Source organism: Elephantulus edwardii, unplaced genomic scaffold (assembly GCF_000299155.1).
Source record: "Elephantulus edwardii isolate Elephantulus edwardi_28Jun2011 unplaced genomic scaffold, EleEdw1.0 scaffold00038, whole genome shotgun sequence".
Classification (NCBI taxonomy): Eukaryota; Metazoa; Chordata; class Mammalia; order Macroscelidea; family Macroscelididae; genus Elephantulus; species Elephantulus edwardii.
The window spans coordinates 11,415,741-11,435,553 of NW_006399788.1; the positions used below are offsets into that span (position 1 = coordinate 11,415,741).

The 19,813-nt window shown below is 41.5% G+C and overlaps 1 protein-coding gene across 1 annotated transcript in view; it reads left to right on the forward strand.

Moving 5' to 3' along the window:
* DOCK5 (dedicator of cytokinesis 5) overlaps positions 1-19,813 on the forward strand; it is a 242,031-nt gene that overhangs the window by 66,666 nt on the left and 155,552 nt on the right. Inside the window, exons 4-5 of the mRNA XM_006884916.1 lie at positions 443-498; positions 4,010-4,106. Of these exons, the coding sequence (XP_006884978.1) occupies positions 443-498; positions 4,010-4,106 (153 nt within the window). The remainder of the gene's footprint in view (positions 1-442; positions 499-4,009; positions 4,107-19,813) is intronic.

Below are 19,813 nucleotides of genomic sequence, written 5' to 3' on the forward strand. Positions count from 1 at the left end.
AGGAAATGAGAGGTTTATTTGTGTTGCTAAACTGAACCTGAACTTTCACTGTATGATATCCTTTGCTTCTCCAAACCTCCATTCTGTTTCCTTAATAAACCCCACAACTTTTGCAACTTAAAACAAAAGCATCTCATGGCTGGTAGGAGCTCACTGTTAAAGTGCTTTAACCTCACTGCACCTCCGACTTGGCCCAGCCTTGTCTACCTCTTAATTCAGAAAGGATTTTGCCTGTGCTCCTTGAACCTTGGTTTTAGTCTGTACCTTTCATATGCATTGACCTTGTCTTGCTTTAGGTAGCCAGCAGAATTGGTATCTTGTAAACCTGACTGTAAAGCATACCAGCTGGCTCTTTCCTGCTCTACCATCACTTGTGCTCATTTAAGGTCTTTGTTTGCACCAAGATTTTATGACTATCTAACCAAACAACTTCTCTCCGTAGGGTATTTTCCCGGAAACATATATCCATTTGAAAGAGGCTACTGTGGAAGACCGAGGGTAAGTTCTAATCAAAGAAAACTCCTAAAGATGATGAAGATGTAAATAATCATTAAAATAAAGTCATGTGTGTGCTTGACTGTCTCCTCAGCTCTGCTTCTCTTTTGAGTGAGAAATGAATGAAAACTTCTCCTGATATAGTTTACCCTTTCTCTATCTTCACTTTTCTTCCTCACATCCTTCCCTAGAATAACAAACTCAGCTCTCAAGTCTTAAGACTGTCGAGACAGAACCAACTCATCGCTGACCCTCCAGTAGATTTTCCAAGACTATAAATCTCGTGGGGGAAGATTGCCTGTCTTTCTCCCATAGTGCTACTAGTAGTTTTGAACTGCTTGCCTTTGAATTGTCTGCACAATGCCTTATGCAATAGACAACTAGGATAAATAGCAAAGGACAGAGGCAGTGAACCTTCCCCTGGGCCACTTCACTTACGTGAGTGTGTGTGCTTATAGACGTGGGCATTCGGGTTCTTTGGTTGATATGACTTAAGAAGCCAGTGGGTTGGAGATCTTTGTAGATGAATAGGCTCCATCCTCTTTAGAACACTTTGAGCTTTTATATTAAAACTTTTGGGATGGAGCTCTGGTGGCCTAGTGGCAAGATGCTGTACTGCAATCAAAGGTACAGGGTTTGAATCCACCAGATGCTCTGCCAGAGAAGGAGGGACAATTTCCTCCTGTACCTGTCAGATCTGATTTGACGGTACATGCACAAAAAATAATAAAATAAAAATTTTAAAAAAAAACTTTTAGGATGCAAACAAATCTGGCCCATGTTAGTATAAGCTTGATATGAGATTCAAATTAAATAATGTGTATGAATGGGCTCTGCAAGGAAACATCCATGGAGTTTCCGTTACTCTTGCTTCTTATTGTGAAAAGTCCCATCTCTGTGGCAGAGAAGGGAATACACACAGCTTGCTGTTGTTGTTATGTGCCATCTAGTCGACTCTGCCTCAGTAGCTCTGAGCCCTGCCCCACCCTGAACCCATCTCATTGTCTCTCACACATCTGCCCTCATTACCCCACTTAACTGTCTGATGATCTCATCTGGGGTCTTCCTCTCCTGCACTATCCCTCCACCCTTCTAACCAACCTCTTAGTTGGGAATCTCCTAGAAGGATCGTTCAGGAGGTAGTAAGGAGAGCCTGGAGTTGGACTGGCATTCCCAGGTAGATAGAGAATGAGATGTGCCTGAGAGGAAAAAGGGATAGCCGGGTCACAGACTGAGATAAAAAGACCATTTTAATCGTAGCACTCTTCTGTCACAGACAGGCAGTAACCCTGCCCAGCTCTACTCTTCTGAGTTGACTCTGACTCATAGCCACCCCGTACAGGACAGAGCAGAACTTTCTAAGGCCGTGAATCTTTATGAAAGCAGACTGTCTCATCTTTTTCCCTCAGAGGTGCGGGTAGATTCAAACAATACCCTTCTGGTCAGCTCAGTGCCATTCAGATTCACGAAACTCTAAATTGCAGAGCCAGGACCAGAAACTAGGTCTTCTGCCCTTCTGAAAAAGTTTTCCTACTGATGGGCCATCGCAGGCATCGCCCACTGTCCCCTGCCACAGAGATGACAAGGTGGGAGACATGTTCCCACGTTAGGCTTGTTAGGTAAAAATCAGGATACATGGTTAAATTTGAACTTCAGATAACAAATGAATATCAAACTGTAAGTATGTCCTCAATATTATATGTTGTTGTGGTGGTGTTCTGTCAAGTCAGAACCGACCCATAGCTGACCCTCTAATGGGTTTTCAGAGGCAGTTAATCACACGAGATTACCCATCCTTCTCCCGCAGAGCATTGGTGGGTCCAAACTGCATGCCTTCGGGATTGCAGCACAGCTTCATGCCACCAGACACCAGGATATTAAATGAGACATGCTAAAAAATTACTTGTACTAAATGTAAAGTTCAGATTTGTCTGAGCATTTTGTATTTTCCTTTGCTAAGCCTGACATTTTTGCTATTAATCTCATTTGTTTTTTAAAAGTCAAATGTAAAGTAAGGCAGCTAGCTCTCAGAGGCAGGTGATTCGAATTCACTAGTTGCTCTGTAAGAAAGATGAACCATCTCCTCCTGTGTCATTCAGTCTGAAATCTCCCTGGAGGGTGAGATTTGAGTGGTTCCGACTCAGTAGCAAGTTTATGTGTTTGTTTTGGTTTGGGGTTTTTTTTAAATGTAGAGATTATGGGTTTGTTTGTTTTTTAAATGTAAAGGGCTTTAGTCGTGTAGTTGGTTAAGCATTTTATTATGAATTGGAAAGTTTGTGGTTTAGACCTTCTCAGAGACTTTTTAGAACAAAGACCTGGCCATTTGTCTAAAAGGCCTGACTTGAAAACCTTGTGGAGCCTTTCTGTGCTGCACGTGTCGGTTTGCCATGGTTTGACGTCAATTCAGGGGAAGCTAACAACAACAACACCACTGTTAAGTGACACTTTGAGTGCATATATGTTTTCTATGCTCTAAAGCAGCAAATGAAAAGAAAAACCAGTTCTCTTCCAAAAGAGTGAGCAGTGCCTTGGTCCCAGCCAGTGGATGCCATGAAATCACAAGGGACTCTTTTGACCATTCACCTTTCTCTACCCCATTGCCTTCAAAAATGGCTTCTTGGTAGACCTGTTATACTACTGAATTTTTGTTTCCATCTAAGTAATTACTGAATCCAGCTACCCCTTAAGTTCTTATGCTGTTGTTGTTGTTGTTGTTGTGTGCCGTTGTTGTTGTTATGTTATGTGCCGTCGAGTCGCTTGCAACTCATAGCGACCCTGTGTACAACAGCCCTAAACTCTGCTCTGTCCTGTGCCAAACGCACTGTCTCCGACACTCCCATCCCAATTATCCCAGTCACTGAATCAATCCACCTCATAGAGGACCTTTCCCTCCTGCGCTGTCCCTCCACCCTCCCAAGCATGATGTCCTTCTCCAAGGACTGGTCTCTCCTCACAACATGTCCAAAGTATGTCAGACAGAGCCTCAGAATCCTTGCCTCCAAGGAGCCACCCGATTTAACCCTTTCCAGGACGAATCTGTTTGTTTTCCTAGCAGTCCATGGTATTCTCAGTACTCTTCTCCAGCTGACCCTCCAGCAAATTTTCAGAGGCTGTAAATTGTCCGGGGGGAGTTTGTGTATCTTTCTGCTGTGGAGCATCCCATGCAGTAGAACTGTGTGCCTTCGAATTGGCAGTGCAGCCCCTCACCCACTCAGCCACCAAAGCTCCCTTAAGGTCTCAGAGAGATCCCCAACGGGGAGGTACAGGCTGGACTGGGATCTGTTTCTTTGCAGAAATTCTGTCTTATCTCAAAAACTGTGCTGCTCTAAGCTTGTTTCTTTTTCTCTGATGCTTAACAGGATTAAAGTCCCTTTAATACAACCCCACAGTGGCCAGCTTTTACTCTGTCCCACACGTCGCTGGTTCCCTTCCCCACTCACGGGCTCTGCCTCCTTCGAGTGAAGCAGCAGTGATGAGTGCCGTGTCACGTGAGCGTCTGCTTGGTTTTCTTTAGGCAGAATGAGACGGTGATCCCTGCTGAGCTGCCCCTGGTGCAGGAGCTCACGGCCACTCTGCGGGAATGGGCGGTCATCTGGCGCAAGCTCTACGTGGTGAGTCTCCCTGGGACTTGTAGCCTGGAGCGCTCTGCTTGGGCCTCGGCTGTCTGTTCACTGTTGCGAGGTATCGTCATTTACTGCTCTCTACAGGGAGTGGGACACCCCGTGCCTGGACCACCCCGTCTCATGACCAGACTTCCTCAGAGTAGGATTACTAAGAAGCCCTGATTGTTGGGTTTTGGCGTTTTGTTTTGTTTTCCTCCTCAATCAACAAACATCCTGATTGTAAACAGAATAATAAACAATTTGATAATCATTAACACATCTCTTACTAAGTGCCAGAACAATCTTTCCTGCATCCCTACAAAGTGGGTGCGATTATTATCAGTTTATTGTGAATAGCGATTTGTGGATGCTGGCATTCTTTTCTGTGATGAATATCCATTACATACTCAGCAGCATGGTTTTTTTTTTCCAGAAATGACCTGAAGATTCTTCTTGAGACTGACCACAATATTTGATGTCACACTTGGCCTCTGAGTGCCAGTAAGATATAGCCGTTTAGGAGGACATGACATGGGACTTGGCATGTTCTCTACACAGTGAACCGTAATCTGAAGGCTCGTGCAGGTTTGCAGTTGGGACGAGTCTCGTGTCAGGTCAGCCTGAGGATCCATGTTAGAGGCGGCTGAAACGCTCAGCTGGCTGGCAGCAAGCCGATACTCATCTCCACATCAGGAGGGGCTTCCCTGGAAGTTGGAATGCATGAACACTCTTCTGAAGTTCTCTCTCTCCTGGAATCCTTGTAGATAAGCTTTCACTAAGTCTTCTTTTCTAGGCTTCCGTAACTTGCCTGAATCTTTGTGATGAAGGTATATTTTCTCCTTAAAAAGTGTGCTAATGGTTCGGTCAAGGTAGACTGGAAGACATTGTTTCCAGCATGTGGCTTTGATTTTCCAGATTTTTGTTCGTGTATGTGTTGATTCTTCATTTTTACTCTCAGAGCCACTCTGAGAGCTAACATCAGGGTCAAATGAATGTCAAATGCTAATTCAAACATCATTTTTAGAAGCTAATGGTGTGAAATTTTATTTCTAGTCAGAGCTGTTTTCCCCTTGATGAATCATAGCAGAAATCACCAGGCCCTTCAGGGGAGACGTGTCTGGTCTTTGTCTGCCTGCCCATCTTTCAAGGTCTAGTTTAAGTCCTTCTTTCTTCATAATACAGCTTCTGAGGACACCCATCCATATTTCTTGCTGGCCTCGAGCAGCACTTACTGTCTGATGTATCATTTGACCCTTGGGGCATTCAGCCTTGTAATGAGGCTGATCTTTTGATCTCTTTATGTGCAGCTGAGGACAGAGCTAACTTGGAAGTTCCTAAATCCTCAGCTCTTGGAGGACAGAGATGCTGCTGTAAGCCTAGCAGTCTTAAGTGGATCATCTTGTACTTTCATAGAAACCATTCTTCCATTCGGATTAATTGGTTAGTTAGTGACGGGTAAAATGAGCCTAATGGTGGAGAAATACCATGTAAGTGAATTTGTTCCTGAGGATTTTACTTCTGGAAATTAAGGAGTGATTCAACATAAGCAATGAGAAACAAATAAATTTATAAGATAATGTTGCTTAAGGGTGGAGATGATGAAGGAGGTCTTTTGCCTTGCCAGAACAGAAATTACTGTGTTTACATCATTACCTGTGCACTCATTCATTAGCCTTTGAAATAAGTCAGGTGCTGAATAGAAAGGAGAAAGTGGTGACCAGGGGTGAAGACACGTGATGCATGTACTTGGACTCCTCAGATCCTTTTGTAGCTAATATTGCTAGGCTCACATTGCATTTACCAGATTTACTGCGCTGAGAGTCACTGAAGGCAGAATAGGCTGTGAAGCCATTTCCTGCTATTTCAGAAGGCCTGGCATTGTTTCATCTAATAAAGAGGTTTTGCTTTCTCTGAATATTTTTAAATATCTTGTACCTGCCGTTGATTGACAAAATGATATTCATTGTGGTAATCTTAATTGATGGGGCTCAGCAGTCCACTGATTTTTGTGTTTTGGTGCTCCTGCATTAAATAATACTTGCTTTGCTTAAAGCTAGTTTTCTTCTGTCTCTTACTCCAGTGTGTATAATTAACTCCAGTTAGAATTCTGAACTTGTTTGAAAATCAGTGTTTCAAAGTAATAAACCTCAGTTTTTAGTATTCTGTGTAATAAACATGAAAGGGACACATGGTCTTTTAAAAAAAAATTCCCACCCAGCATACTCACATACATTGGTGTTTCTGTGTGCGTGTGCCTTTTAGTCTATTTAAAAGGATAAACTGGCATAAAGGTATATACCTGTGTCACTCCCCCTGTGCATTTCTTCTCACAAATTTTAAGGACAGCCATTCTGCCTGTGCCCTTGAAGATCCCATTAATCTCATAGAATTCTTCACATCTCTCCAGAACTCCTTCCCACATTCCCAACTTTTGATAATTTTTCACATCTCTCCAAAACTCCTTTTGATATTCCCAACTTCTGATGCTTTTCTCCATACACTTGCCCTTTGCCATCGAGTAGTTTCTGACACAGCGCTGCCCTCCATGAACGTAAATCTGAAGGGAGCTCCGGTGTCCTAGTGGAATGAAACTGTACTGCAATCCCAAAGGCTTGAGGTTTGACTCCATCAGTTGCTCCTCTGGAGAAGGTGGAGGGGGGCAATCTACTCCGGTGCCAGTAGGATCTGATTTGATGGCACTCAACAAGAAAAGAAGAAGAAGAAAAAAATAAGGAGTGAAAAATGTAAATCTGAATAGGAGGGCACAGCCCATCTTTTTTTGACCAAGTGGCTGTTGGATTCCAAGGCCTGACCTTTCGGTTAGCAGGGCATTATGCTCTACAGTTACAATATGCAATATGCTGTTTCGGTTAGCAGGGTAATATGCATCATGAGAGCTCCTTAGTGAAGAAGAGAAGACCCTAAATGAGATGGACTGGCACTGTGACTGCAGCAGTGGGCTCAAATAAGATGTTGGTTGTGGGGAAGCCATAGAACCAGACAGTCGTTTCATTCTATTGTACATAGGATCACTCTGCGCTGAAACCAACTTGATGTCAGCAAATAACAGCAACCCTCTCTGGCTCACTGTCCTGAGAGTCTGAGATTACCATCTGTGGTGTCTCTCCCTCAGCTGAGGCCACTTCCTTTGTGTTTTGTAATCCCCTTGGCGGGGAGAAAAGTGCAACAATGAATGAATGGAATTCCAAAATCTCTGTAGATGTTCATTGAAATTAATTTTAAAAAAAAAGGTGGTCTTGGATAAACAGTAAGCAGAGTACATCCCTTACCTTAGTTAGGAAGACTTCTTGGTTTATGTTTAAATCCTGGAGGCATTCCTCATTCTAGAAAGAAGACAAGGAAAACATGCAATGCAGAAACCGTTTCTAATGAACTTTGCCTCTACTGTTACTCCTCAACTGGAGACCCGTCACTAGGCCTGTTTCCAGTGCTTGACCGGAAAGAAGGAATCAGGATCAAAGGCAGCAGGGTGTGGACCTGAGTCACACAGGCTGGGCTGCTTTTAAATTCTGACTTGCTCCCTTACTTGGTATGTACTTTTATATTCAGAAAAGAAAACAAACCAAGTAATAGAGAAAACAAAACCAAGAAAGAATGAACTTGGATTCAGAAGCCAGGAATTCCAATTCAGGATATGCCACTATTGCTTCTGCAGCCTCAGACAAGTTCTTTAACCTCCAAAGTTTTATTTATTGTCACCTAAAGTGGAAATTAAGGCGGGTTGGTGTGTATGATGTATTGAGTATAGTGTATAATGTATTGAGCTGCTAACTATTGAAAGGTTGGCAGTTTGAATCCATTAGCAACTCAGCAGAGAAAAGAGGAGCAAGTGCCTCCCGTAAACATTTTCCTTTTCAGCCTGGGAAGCCCAGTGGAGGGTTGCTGTGTGGCAACTATTTTGTTTTTTATTAATGGGAATTCTATATAATGTGTACCTTACAAGTTTGTTGCATAGATTAAATGAGATAATCTGTGTAAAACTCCCACTCTGGAGTTTGACATAAATTCTTGGCATGTTGAAGTCAATAAGTAACAGTGTTTGGATGTTCTGTACTTATTCCAGTGCTGTGTGGAAGAACTAACAGTGAACCTGAAAGTTCAGTGAAGAACATCGCATCATAGAAATTTATCCTGTGGTTGTTTAAGAGTGAATTCGATGGCCTCCCTGTGAGAGATTACTCATCCACGTTGGGGTAGGACTGGATAGACAGTGTTACTTAGCTCTTCTGTGTCCTGTCGGTCTTTAGTCTCTCTAACCTCTCAGGATCTCAGGATGGCCCCAGCCTTGGAAGGTAATCCTGCGAAGCAAACTTTGCCCTGTTTATCTTTCTAGCACCATATCTCCCCACTTCCACAGGACTTCCTCCTGGGAGGGTGGTACCCAGTGCTGAATTAGATATGCATGTCTTGATAAGGCAGTTTAGCTTTTTCATAATGACCCAGTTACCTTTTTACTATATAACAGTAAACATTAAGTGTCATAATGCCATACTTTTTCAACAGCAGGAAAAAAAAAATCAGCTTTTGGAAACTGACAAATGATTGTATGTTTGGAGATTCAGTGAGTCAGGATTGTTGAGAACAGGACTGCCTTAGCTATTCACATGGTTAGTGGCTGTTGTGTTCATTCTGACTCAGTGACCCTGTAGCAGCCCACTTGTATAACATCTGTCATTGTCATTGTTGAGTTGGCTTCAGCCTGTGGCAGCTTTATGTGTACCAGAACTAAGCATCGCCCACTTCTGTGCCATCTTTATGATCATGAAAATGTTAGAGCCCATTCCTGTTATAGCTATTGTGTCAGCTTATCTCATTTACTGTTTTTCCTTTTTTTTTTCATTGATCCTTTACCCATTTTGTTTGTCTTTTGTAGTTGTTACCATTACTGATGATGTGACCAAAGTAAGTGGTTTATGGCTTTCCATCCATCTCACCCCGAGCATAACTCAGTGTCATTCTCCACTTTCCAACTGGAGAAGAGGTTTAGTGAGCTTTGGTCAATTGGGCTGTTTTGCCTCAGATAGATCAGATGCAATCTTGTCATTAAGGAAAGAGATAAGAGCTTTGTGTTAATACAAACTGTTGAATCAACTAAACTCAGTCCTTAGAGTCTGATTCACAGAAAGGACTGAACTTTTCTCAGTTAAAATTTTTCAGCTAAACACTGCAATCCCAGAAGTGCACGGTTCAAATCCACCAGATGCTCTGCTAAAGAAGGAGGAACAGTCGCCTCCTGTACCAGTCAGATCCAATTTGATGGTACACGCATAAAAAAAAAAATTTTTTTCAGCTAAATAAAACCCCGTGTCCATCTCTTCACTGCCTTTCTGCCACTGCCATCAAATCCATCCCACTCATAGTGGCCTTCCATCAAGTTTCAAGACTAGAAATCTCAACAGCAGGGAACAGCCCTTCTTTCTCTAGTTGTCTAAAACTCTGGACAGAAAAAGCACCTGTAGGAGAGATGTGGTGAGGAGACTGGCAGGTACATGGATCACGCTTTCTTCCTTACGTTTTATGAGCTCCCCAGGTCTGTGTTTTCTGAGCTGGTGGTGGTTGTTGGTTACTGGAGCACAAGCTCTGAAGTGAATCTAGTGTTGGCCTGAAATGAGGGATCGCTTATTACTGAAGCTAGAAAATTCCCATAGGAAACCTCTTTCTCTTGTCAGAGGTTTTTCTTTGTAAGTTGCAAGCCCTTCTTTAGTTTTGGAGCTGAGGATCCAGATGTGACGTGGTAATTATTGTCACAGAGCGACAGTGGTGCACCAGATAGTATTCTAGGTGGTGTTGTGTTGTGTTTTGTTTTTTTCTCCAGCTATGTTTTCCAAGATTTCTTTTACTTCAGAAGGTAAAAGTGTCTTTTGCATTTGAATTTACTCTAAAAATCAAACCCTTGGTAGGTAAGCCAGGCCTTTTTCCTTGCAGATGAAGAAGCAGCTAGAGTGGGTAGAAGGGTTTCCTGTCTTCTCAGAGAGACACAGAACCTGGATGTCAGCAGTGTCTGTGGAGTTGTGTACAACTCACAGTTACTCTTCCAGAATGGAACTGTGCCTCAAGGATTTCTAATGCTGTGTAACTTTTTGGGGAGACAAATGATGAAGCTCATATTATGAAGCACTCTTAAGTGCATTAGTAATCAACGGCTTAACCATTTGCACTCTTGGAACCTTGTTGTTGTGTTCTGTTGAGATGGAACTGACTCATAGCTGGCCCTCCAGCAGGTTTTCAGAGCAGCTAATCACATGGGATGAGATTACACATCTTTTTCCCATGGAACAGCTGGTGGGTTTGAGCAGTGTGCCTTCGGGATACCAGTGCAGTTTCTAGGAGTTGAAAGATACTAAAGGAAAAAAAGAATAAGGTTAATGCAAAGATACAGCTGAAATTTGATAGAGAACCAACTGAGTGTGTGAGTACATATTATGTAAGATGATTGAAGCCAGATATGATTAGTTAGAAACATGTCTGAAAGAAGTAATTGAGTTTAATGTCTCCGTCATAGACTCAGAGACGCTCATCACTGCAACTGGATGTTAGTTCCAGTCCTGTTATTCCACAAACATATTAGGAACTCATTTGCCCAGTGCCACATGGTAAGTTAATAATAGAATAAGAATAAGAACAGAATAGAATAAGAATAAGAACAGAATAGAATAAGAAGTCAAGTCTCCATACTTTCCATCAAGCACTTTTTCTTCTACGTCATACAGTCCGCAAGGAAGAGGAAGAGTTTGTGCACAGAGTAAATAATGATTATTTTGCAGATGAAGGAGATGGAGGACCAGAGAGAAGCTTCTGGACTGGCCATGCATTATTTGGGCAAGTGAACAATAAATCTTGGTTTTCTGACAGCAAGTGAAGCTGTGAGATTGTCTGATGGCTATCAGAATTCCTGTAATTTCTGACTTCTGTGTCCCTGTCAGTATTGAAGGCCAAAGCTGTTTTTGTCTTCTGCCTGTTTTTCTCTCCAAGGGGAAAAAGGAGAAAAGATACACATTTAGGGCAGGAATGTAAGAAGAGAGACTTAGGGATTTCCACGTGGAAAACTGGAAGAAATTCTAAGCAAGTGTGAATTGTGTGGTAGTAAAAACTATTTTGAGAGACTGCTATTTTGAATCTTAGGGGAAAGTTCTTTCTGTCCTGTAGAGTTGCCATACATTGGAATCGAGGGCAGTAGGTGGGGTTTTGTTGTTGTTTTTTAATTTTATGTTTACTCATTTACTGTCATTGCCATCAAGTCAGAACCAACTCATAGAAGAGCTTCTAGTGGATTTTCAGAGGCTGCAGGCTGGCCGGGAGGAGACTGCCTGTCTTTCTTACTCTTGAGTAGGTTGCTCTGGGGTTGGCAGTACGTCTCTGTGCACCTTAGGACACTTGTTATTTGGTGCCATCAAGTCAAATGCAACTCACAGCGACCCTTGAAAACAAATCTGAACCCCATCCTGTCCTGTGCCATCTTCATCATCACTGACACGCTTGAGTCCATTGCTGCAGTCACTATGTCAGTCCATTTTCTTGGAGGTCTTCCTGTCTTTTTCTGACATTCCTTCTTTCCCAACATCTCTTTCTAAGGAATATCCTCTCCTAGCAATATGTCCAAAGTATGAGAGCTGAAGTATCATTATCTTTGCCTCCAAGGAGCCCTCTGGCATTTTCCCAGAAATTTCCTAATTCTACCTTGTTGTTGTTGTGTACCGTTGAATTGGAATTGACCCATAGCTGACCCTCCGGCGGGTTTTCAGAGGCAGTTATTTGCATGGGAGGAGACTGCCCATCCTTCTCCCACGGAGCAGCTAGTGGCCTCAAACTGTATGCCTTCAGGATTGCAGCACAGCTTCTTGCCACTAGGCCACCAGAGCTCCCTAATTTTATGTTACTGTTCTTCAGATTGAAATCAGATGATTATTTTAAGTGTGAACTATCGGTAAAATTGGGTTTTTCATTTCTATTAGTGTCTCAGAATTATGCTGATTTTGGGGTGAACAGAAGCAAAAAGATGATGATGATGATGATGTGTGTGTGTGTGTGTCCCATTCCCAATTAAGTTTTGTGATAATGGCCAGTAGTGAGAGGGGAGAAAATAGCTTTAGTGAGATTCAGAGACAGCAGGGAAGGCATGTTGCAAAGGGCCAACTTGGGCTGCCTAGTACTTAGAAAGGGATGAACTAGCAGAAGGAAAGGTATAAGAAAAGACAGATGCAGAAGAGCTTGCTTTTGGCTTTTTGGGAAATGCATGGTTTTATTCTTAACAAACTTCATATAGGAACCCTGGTGGCACAGTGGCGAAGCACTGGACTGTTAACCAAAACGTTAATGGTTTGAGCCCACCAGCCACCCCACTTGATACTTCCCTAAAGGTTATACAGCCTTGGAAACCTTATGGGACAATTTTACGTTATCCTGTGGGGTCACAGTGAATCAGAATCAGCTTGCGATGGCAAAGGACTATTTTTGGTTTGTCTTTAAATACTTGCCCAGGAATCCATGAAGTATCAAGGGCCAGCTATTACACAGAACATCCTGCTTCGAACAATCTGAGGAATGTTTCAACCAAATCTGTTTCCTCAAAGTAAATGGGAAAATTGCTTCCTTTGGGGTGTTCCAGCTTGTCTATTCAGAATTCATCTGGCACAGTGAATCAGAGAAGAATGACCGTCTTCTTCCTTCTTTTGGGGGCAAACTTGGCAAACAAGGCTGATATGGACAAGCAGTAATTAAATTGCCTTGGACAACGTCTAATATAATTGAGACCAAGAGGCTGTGAACATGAGCCTCAAACAAAGCACTGCCTCACACACCCCAAGTCTGCGAATGCCTTACTTCCATATCTTGAGAACCAATTCCGTAATTAAAATTAGAAAAGAATTTATATAAATTGGACTAAACAAATGGGTTATAAAAAAGCCAGGGGAGGGGGAATATTATCTTTCTGCCTCACAGTTTTGAAAAGCAAAGTTCTATGAGTTTATTTTATCATTCCTTTCTTCAGATTTGAAAATCAGTGAGGTGGAGAGTGGAGGAGATCTGTGTTTTTACCTTTGTCTGTTTTGAAAGATTCTTTTTTGTTTATTTTTTAACTTACTTTGCATGTAATCATTAATGCACATTGTGTTTCGTATGTGTACGTAGTGTTTTATATAATCATTCATATACATTATATTTTATATAATTAATTACTACTGCTCTATGCTTTTATCATCCTGTCTTTGAACTTTGGTTTTACTCTCTATGCTTTTGTAAAAATTGACTGGCGGGAAAGAGGCAATTCAGAAAAGGCTGAATACATAAAAATAAATTGTTTCAGAATTTTAAACGATTTGCTTCCTATATTTTAAAGATCAACATGTTGTTGTTGCTATGTGCCGTTGAGTCGCTTGCGACTCATAGCGACCCTGTGTACAACAGCCCTAAACTCTGCTCTATCCTGTGCCAATCGCACTGTCTCTGACACTCCCATCCCAATTATCCCAGTCACTGAATCCATCCACCTCATAGAGGGCCTTCCTCTCCTGTTCTGTCTGTCCCTCCACCCTCCCAAGCATGATGTCCTTCTCCAAGGACCGGTCTCTCCTCACAACATGTCCAAAGTATGTTAGACGGAGCCTCAGAATCCTTGCCTCCAAGGAGCCACCCAGTTTAACCCTTTCCAGGACGAATCTGTTTGTTTTCCTAGCAGTCCATGGTATTCTCAATACTCTTCTCCAGCACCACAGCTCAAAGGCATCAATTCTCCTTCTATCCTCCTTGGTTATTGTCCAACTCTCTGATGCATAACAAGTGATTGCGAAGACCATAGCCTGTATCACACGCACCTTAGTCTCCAAAGAGACACCATTGCTCTTCAGTACTTTGGAGAGGTCCCTAACAGCAGACTTTCCCATGACAGTGTCTACTAATCTAATCTAAAGGTTGGCAGTTCGTATCCACTAAGTGATACCATATCAGCCTGACCCTATGAAGATTGTTATTGTTAGATGGCATCGAATCTGATATGACTCATAACAACCCTATGACTAGCTAAACTGAACCCAGTCATACCTGTCCCCATCCTCATCATCTCTGACGCACTAGAGCCCATTGCTAAAGTCGCTGTGTCAGTCGATCTCTGCGGATCTTCCTCTCCTTCTCCAGCCCTTTATCTTTTCAAACATGATGTCCTTTTCCAAGGAATAGCCTCATCCAGCAACATGTCTAGAGTATGTGAGACGAAGAAGCTTCACCATCTTTGCCTGCATTGAACACTCTGGGTGTACCTTTTCCAAGACTGTCCTTTTGGAAGTCCATGTTATATTCAGTACTCTTTCACAGTACCACAACTCAAAGATAACAATTCTTCTGTCATTTTTATTCATTATTTACTCTCCCTCATTAACTCATAATATGCTGATGACACAACTTTGCTTGCTGAACATGAGGAAGATATGAAACTTGTTACAGAAGATCAAGGACCACAGCTTTCCGTATAAATGATATCTGAACATCAAGGAAACAGAGATCCTCACCACAGGTCCAACATTCAACGTAATGATAGATGGAGAAAGAATTGAAGCTAACAAAGACTTCCTCTTGCTTCGATCAACACTCACAACTTTAGCAACAGCAGTCAGGAGATCAGGAGACTTATTGCATTGGGCAAGTTTGCTGTCAAGGGACACGATGAAGAACAGTGATGTCAGTTTGAAGACTGTGCCTGATTCATTCCATAGTCTTCCCAGTCACCTTCAGTGTCAGAGAGCTGAACAATGCATAAGAATAACATAAAGATTACAGCCAGGAAAATCCTCAGGAATCCTAAGAGTTTTGCTCTGTAACATGTGGGGTCACCAGGAGTAGAAACTGATGTGGTTTTGATTTTTTTTCCTCAGTCACAAATAAATGAGTTATTCGTCTATTTATATTCCCACAGAATTTGAAACTTAATTTGCATCTTTTATCACAGATAATACTATTGTTGTTGCTGTTGTTGTAATGTGCTGTTGAGTCACTTGCAACTCATAGCGACCCTGTGTACAATAGCCCTGAAACCTGCTCTATCCTGGCCAACTCCCCAACCACTGAATCAATCCGTCTCATTGAGGGTCTCCCTCTCCTGCGCTGTCCCTCCGCCCTCCCAAGCATGATGTCCCTTTCCAAGGACCAGTTCCTTGTAGCATGCCCAAGGTATGTCAGACGAAGCCTCAGAATCCCGGCATCCAAGGAGCAGCCTAGTTTCACCCTCTCCAGTATGAACGTGTTTATTCTCCTGTCCATGGTATATTAAATACTCTTCTCCAGCACCACAGCTCAAAGGCATCTATTTTCTTTCTGCCATCCCTAGTCATTGTCTAGCATTATGATTCATAGCAAGTAATGTGAAGACCATGGCCTGGATCAGATGCACCTTAGTCTCCAGAGTGACATTGTTGCTTTTCAGTAGTCTGGAGAGGTCCCTGACTGCAGACATTCCCAGTGCAATTCATCTTTCGATTTCCAGGCTGCTGGTAACAAAAGTGTTGATCGTGGAGCCAAGCAAACTAAAGCTGTTAACAATTTCAATCTCTTCACCATCTATCATGATCACAAATCAAGCCAGTGGAGAGAATCTTTGTTTTCTTGATGTTGAGCTTCAATCCGTATTGAAGGCTGCAGTCCCTGACCTTCTGTAGCAAGCGTTTCGGGTCCTCCTCAGTTTTCAGCAAGCAGTGTTGTATCATCTGCTTAACACAGACTGTTGATGAGTCTTCCTCTAAACTGATGCCACACTCCTCCTCATAGAGCCCAGCCTCCCAGATAATCTCTTCTGCATATAGATTGAAAAAGTATAGAGATAGGTCACGTCCCTGGTGTACACCTTTCCTGATTTTGAACCATTCAGTGTTTCCTTGCCTCCTGGTCCAGCTATAGGTTTCACATAAGCACAACCAAATGTTCTGGGATTCCCATTCTTCCCTGAGTTAGCCACAGTTTGTTGTGATCCACACAGTTAAATGCCTTTGTATAGTTAATGAAACCAAGATAGATATTTCTCTGGTATTCTCTGCTTTCAACCAAAATCCATCTAACATTAGATATAATATTCCTAATACCATGACCTCTTCTAAGCCCAGCCTGCACTTCTGACAGTTCTTTGTGTATGCTGTTCTAGTCATTTTTGGAAAATCTTCAGCAGAGTCTTGCTTACATGTGATATTAATAATATTGTTTTAAAGGAAATCCAAAGTCTCTGTAAACTTTCATTAAAATCTCAATTAAAAAAAGAAGATCCAACAAAATGTGGAAATTGTCAACAATGGCACAACTTGGTGAGCACATCCAGGGCAGTGTCTGTTTATTGAAATGTGTCAGTTGATATGCTGTCAATTCCTGAGGCCTTGTTTTTTGCCAATTATTTTTTTGTTAGTAATATATACCGTCTATATTTGTTGGCCAATTACTGCTTTTCCATGGAATATATTTTTTTTTAATGGACTACACTATTTTTTCTTTCTTCTTCTTCTTCTTTTTTTTTTTTTAGCCACATGTTAAAAAAGGACATAGCAGTAGCTATAAAAATAACTCCCGGGGGAGGGAGAGTGTAGCAGACATAGAAGGTGCATGTTATTTGGTGGTAAGGGGAGCAGGTTTTTTCCTAGTTTTCCCACTTCTTGGCTTGAGATCTTTTCCTTTGTATTTTCCTTTTTTGCAGGAGTTGTCCTAAATGTTTTTAGCCCACCTCTTGCCCAGGAATCTGTGTTCTGGGAATTGCTGTAGAAAAACAATCATGAAAGAGCATCCTTAATAACCATCAACAGCTTCTTTGATTTTCTTTACAGGGAGCCTTGTTTTTAGAACAAATAATAATATTTTGGTATAATTTCCTTAATATATCCTAACAGAAATACAACTTTTCTCTGTAAGTAAAACGACTTCCTTCCATAGTTGTTGTTGTGTACTGACATGTTGGAGCTTATTTTCCAGCAGGTTTTGAGAGGCAGTCAATCACACAGTAGGAGATTGCCCATCCTTCTCCTGCAGAGCACCTGGCGGATTCTAACTACCTGCCTTTGAAATTGCAGCAGAGTTTCTTACCACTAGGCCACCTGGGTCCCCTTCTTCTACAGAATGTGTTTATTTGGATTTCCTAGAGGAGCAAAATCAGTGATGTATGTATATAGGTATATGGAGAGAGATTTCTTACAAAAAATGGCTCACACAGTGGTAGGGGTATAAGACCCAAATCCACAGGTGAGGCGGCAAGAAGACCTTTGCTGGTTCTCAGGGCTGTAGGGGCTGAAGAATCAGGTCTGAAGAACTGTGTTCCTCTTCCTAAATAAGTCTTCAGGTTGATTTATCACTTATGTTGGGAAAATCAAGTTAAAGTTTGTGTTGAATGTCAATCAAATTTTTTTTTTAGTTTGTAGTATATTTCTGTAAAAACATTTAAGTCATAATTCCATATATACTAGATCATCTTTAAGATAGTAAGTCAATAATTCTAACAAAAATGTTTTTGATGCACTTGGCAAAGTGGTACCACTTTATTATCAAGAATCATTGCATGTACTTGGAAATTTCAGTGTAATAGGCTTTACTGGGCCTAATTTATAAATAGGAATGCTTTGTAAGTTGGGAATTTGTAGCCTGTACTTTGCATTATAATGCAACATCATTATAATATAACATCAGTGTCCAGTGTCTGTCAAACTACTGAGAATCATAACCTAGGCAAGTTGACACATAACACTGTTTGATATGGATATGTATATATTTAAAAATTTAATTTAAAATGCATATTCCAAAGAAATAGCAGTTTCTCTTAACCGCTTTAATAATCTTACTACGTAACTTTATCTTATTTATATATGTTTTCCTTGTTGTTGTTGTTGTTACGTGCTGTCGAGTCGTTTCCGACTCATAGTGACCCTATGCACAACAGCCCTAAATCCTACTCTATCCTGCGCCAACCGCACTGCCTCTGACACACCCATCCCGATTACCCCAGTCACCGAATCAATCCATCTCATAGAGGGTCTTCCCCTCCTGCGCTGTCCCTCCACCCTCCCAAGCATGTTGTCCCTCTCCAAGGACCCGTCCCTCCTAGCAACATGTCCAAAGTATGTCAGACGAAGCCCCAGAATCCTTGCCTCCAAGGAGTAGCTTGGTTTAATGTTTTCCTTACTGTATTTATTATCATCTAAAGTTTTCTTATGTGTATATATGTTGTTTACTTATCTGTGCTGTATTTTTACATCTATGATACTAGAAGCCTTATTTCCATCATGAAGCCGAAGTTTAATGACTACTAAATTGTGATCAATCATTGTTTAGGTAGAACCAAAGTCATGATGCTTCAAACTTGTGACTGACTTTATTCTTAAGTGATTACAGCATAGATGACTCTAATTAGTTTTAAGTTAGTTTTATTTAGTTACAGAAGATTACTACCGAAGCTCATAATAAAGATTTAATGTTTGATTACTGTGACAAAGTTCTGATGAATAAATTTTGCAAATATTTTATAATTTTCTTTTTTTATTATTCCTTACCTCTGAAATTCTTTTGTGACCCACACAGTCAAATGCCTTTGCATAGTCTATGAAACACAGAGAGAGATTCCTCTGGTAGTCTCTGTTTTCAGCCAAGATCCATCTAAAATTAACTGTAATATCCCTACATAAGCTATAATATCCCTAGTATTACAGCCTCTTCTAAACCTAGCCAGCACATCTGACAGTTCTCTGTTGATGTGCTATTCCAGAAAGCTGGAAAATGACTAAGGATAATAAAAGGAGAATTGATACCTTTGAACTGTGGTACTGGAGAAGAGTATTGAGTATACCATGGACTGCTAGAACACATTTGTCCTAGAGAAGATGAAACTAGTCTGCTCCTTGGAGGCAAGACTTCTGAAGCTTCATCTGACATACTTTGGACATGTTGCAAGGAGGGACCAGTTGTTGGAGAGGAATGTCATGCTTGGAAGAGTGGAGGGACATGCAGGAGAGGAAGACCCTCAGTGAGATGAGTGGACCCAGTGACTGGGGTAATGCGGGTTGGTGTGCCAGAGACAATAAGATTAGCACAGGATAGAGCAGGGTTTGGAGCTGTTGTACATAGGGTTGCTATGCATTGGAAACGACTCAACGACACATAACAATGTATGAAATTGCATTTAGTTTTTATCACTAATAATTCACTCATCCAGGATGTTTTAAGGAGTTCCTCCTCCAAAAACCAACTGCCATTGAGGCAGTTCCTACTCCTTTAAGTTTCTGAGGCTATAAATTTATATTTGTTTGTTTTTCTTAATTTTTATTCATTCATTGTTGCATATTTTCTTCCCTTCCTGCCCCTTCTCCCTTCCCTAGTCCACTTTGCAGTGCACCTCATTTTCCAGATTAAAATCTTGAAGGAAGGAGGTGTCTCTTCTTTCTGCCTCATTTGAACAACAGGCAGTTCGCTTTGGTTAGCAGTGCAACAGCCTACACACTAGGCCAACCTAGCTCCTTTGAGTATGAACCAGGTACTCCGAAACTCAAACTCATTGCCATCGACTTGGAATCAGCTCACAGCTGATCAGTTAGTGGATTTTTAAGGCTACAATCACCCAGAAAGCGGTTGTCCATCTTTTTCTTGAAGGCTGAAAAATTAATAAACACTTTATCTCTACCCTTTAAAAAATTCAGACAAGCCCATGTTAAAAGTATTGCAGTGTTTAATTAGTTAAAAAAAAAAAA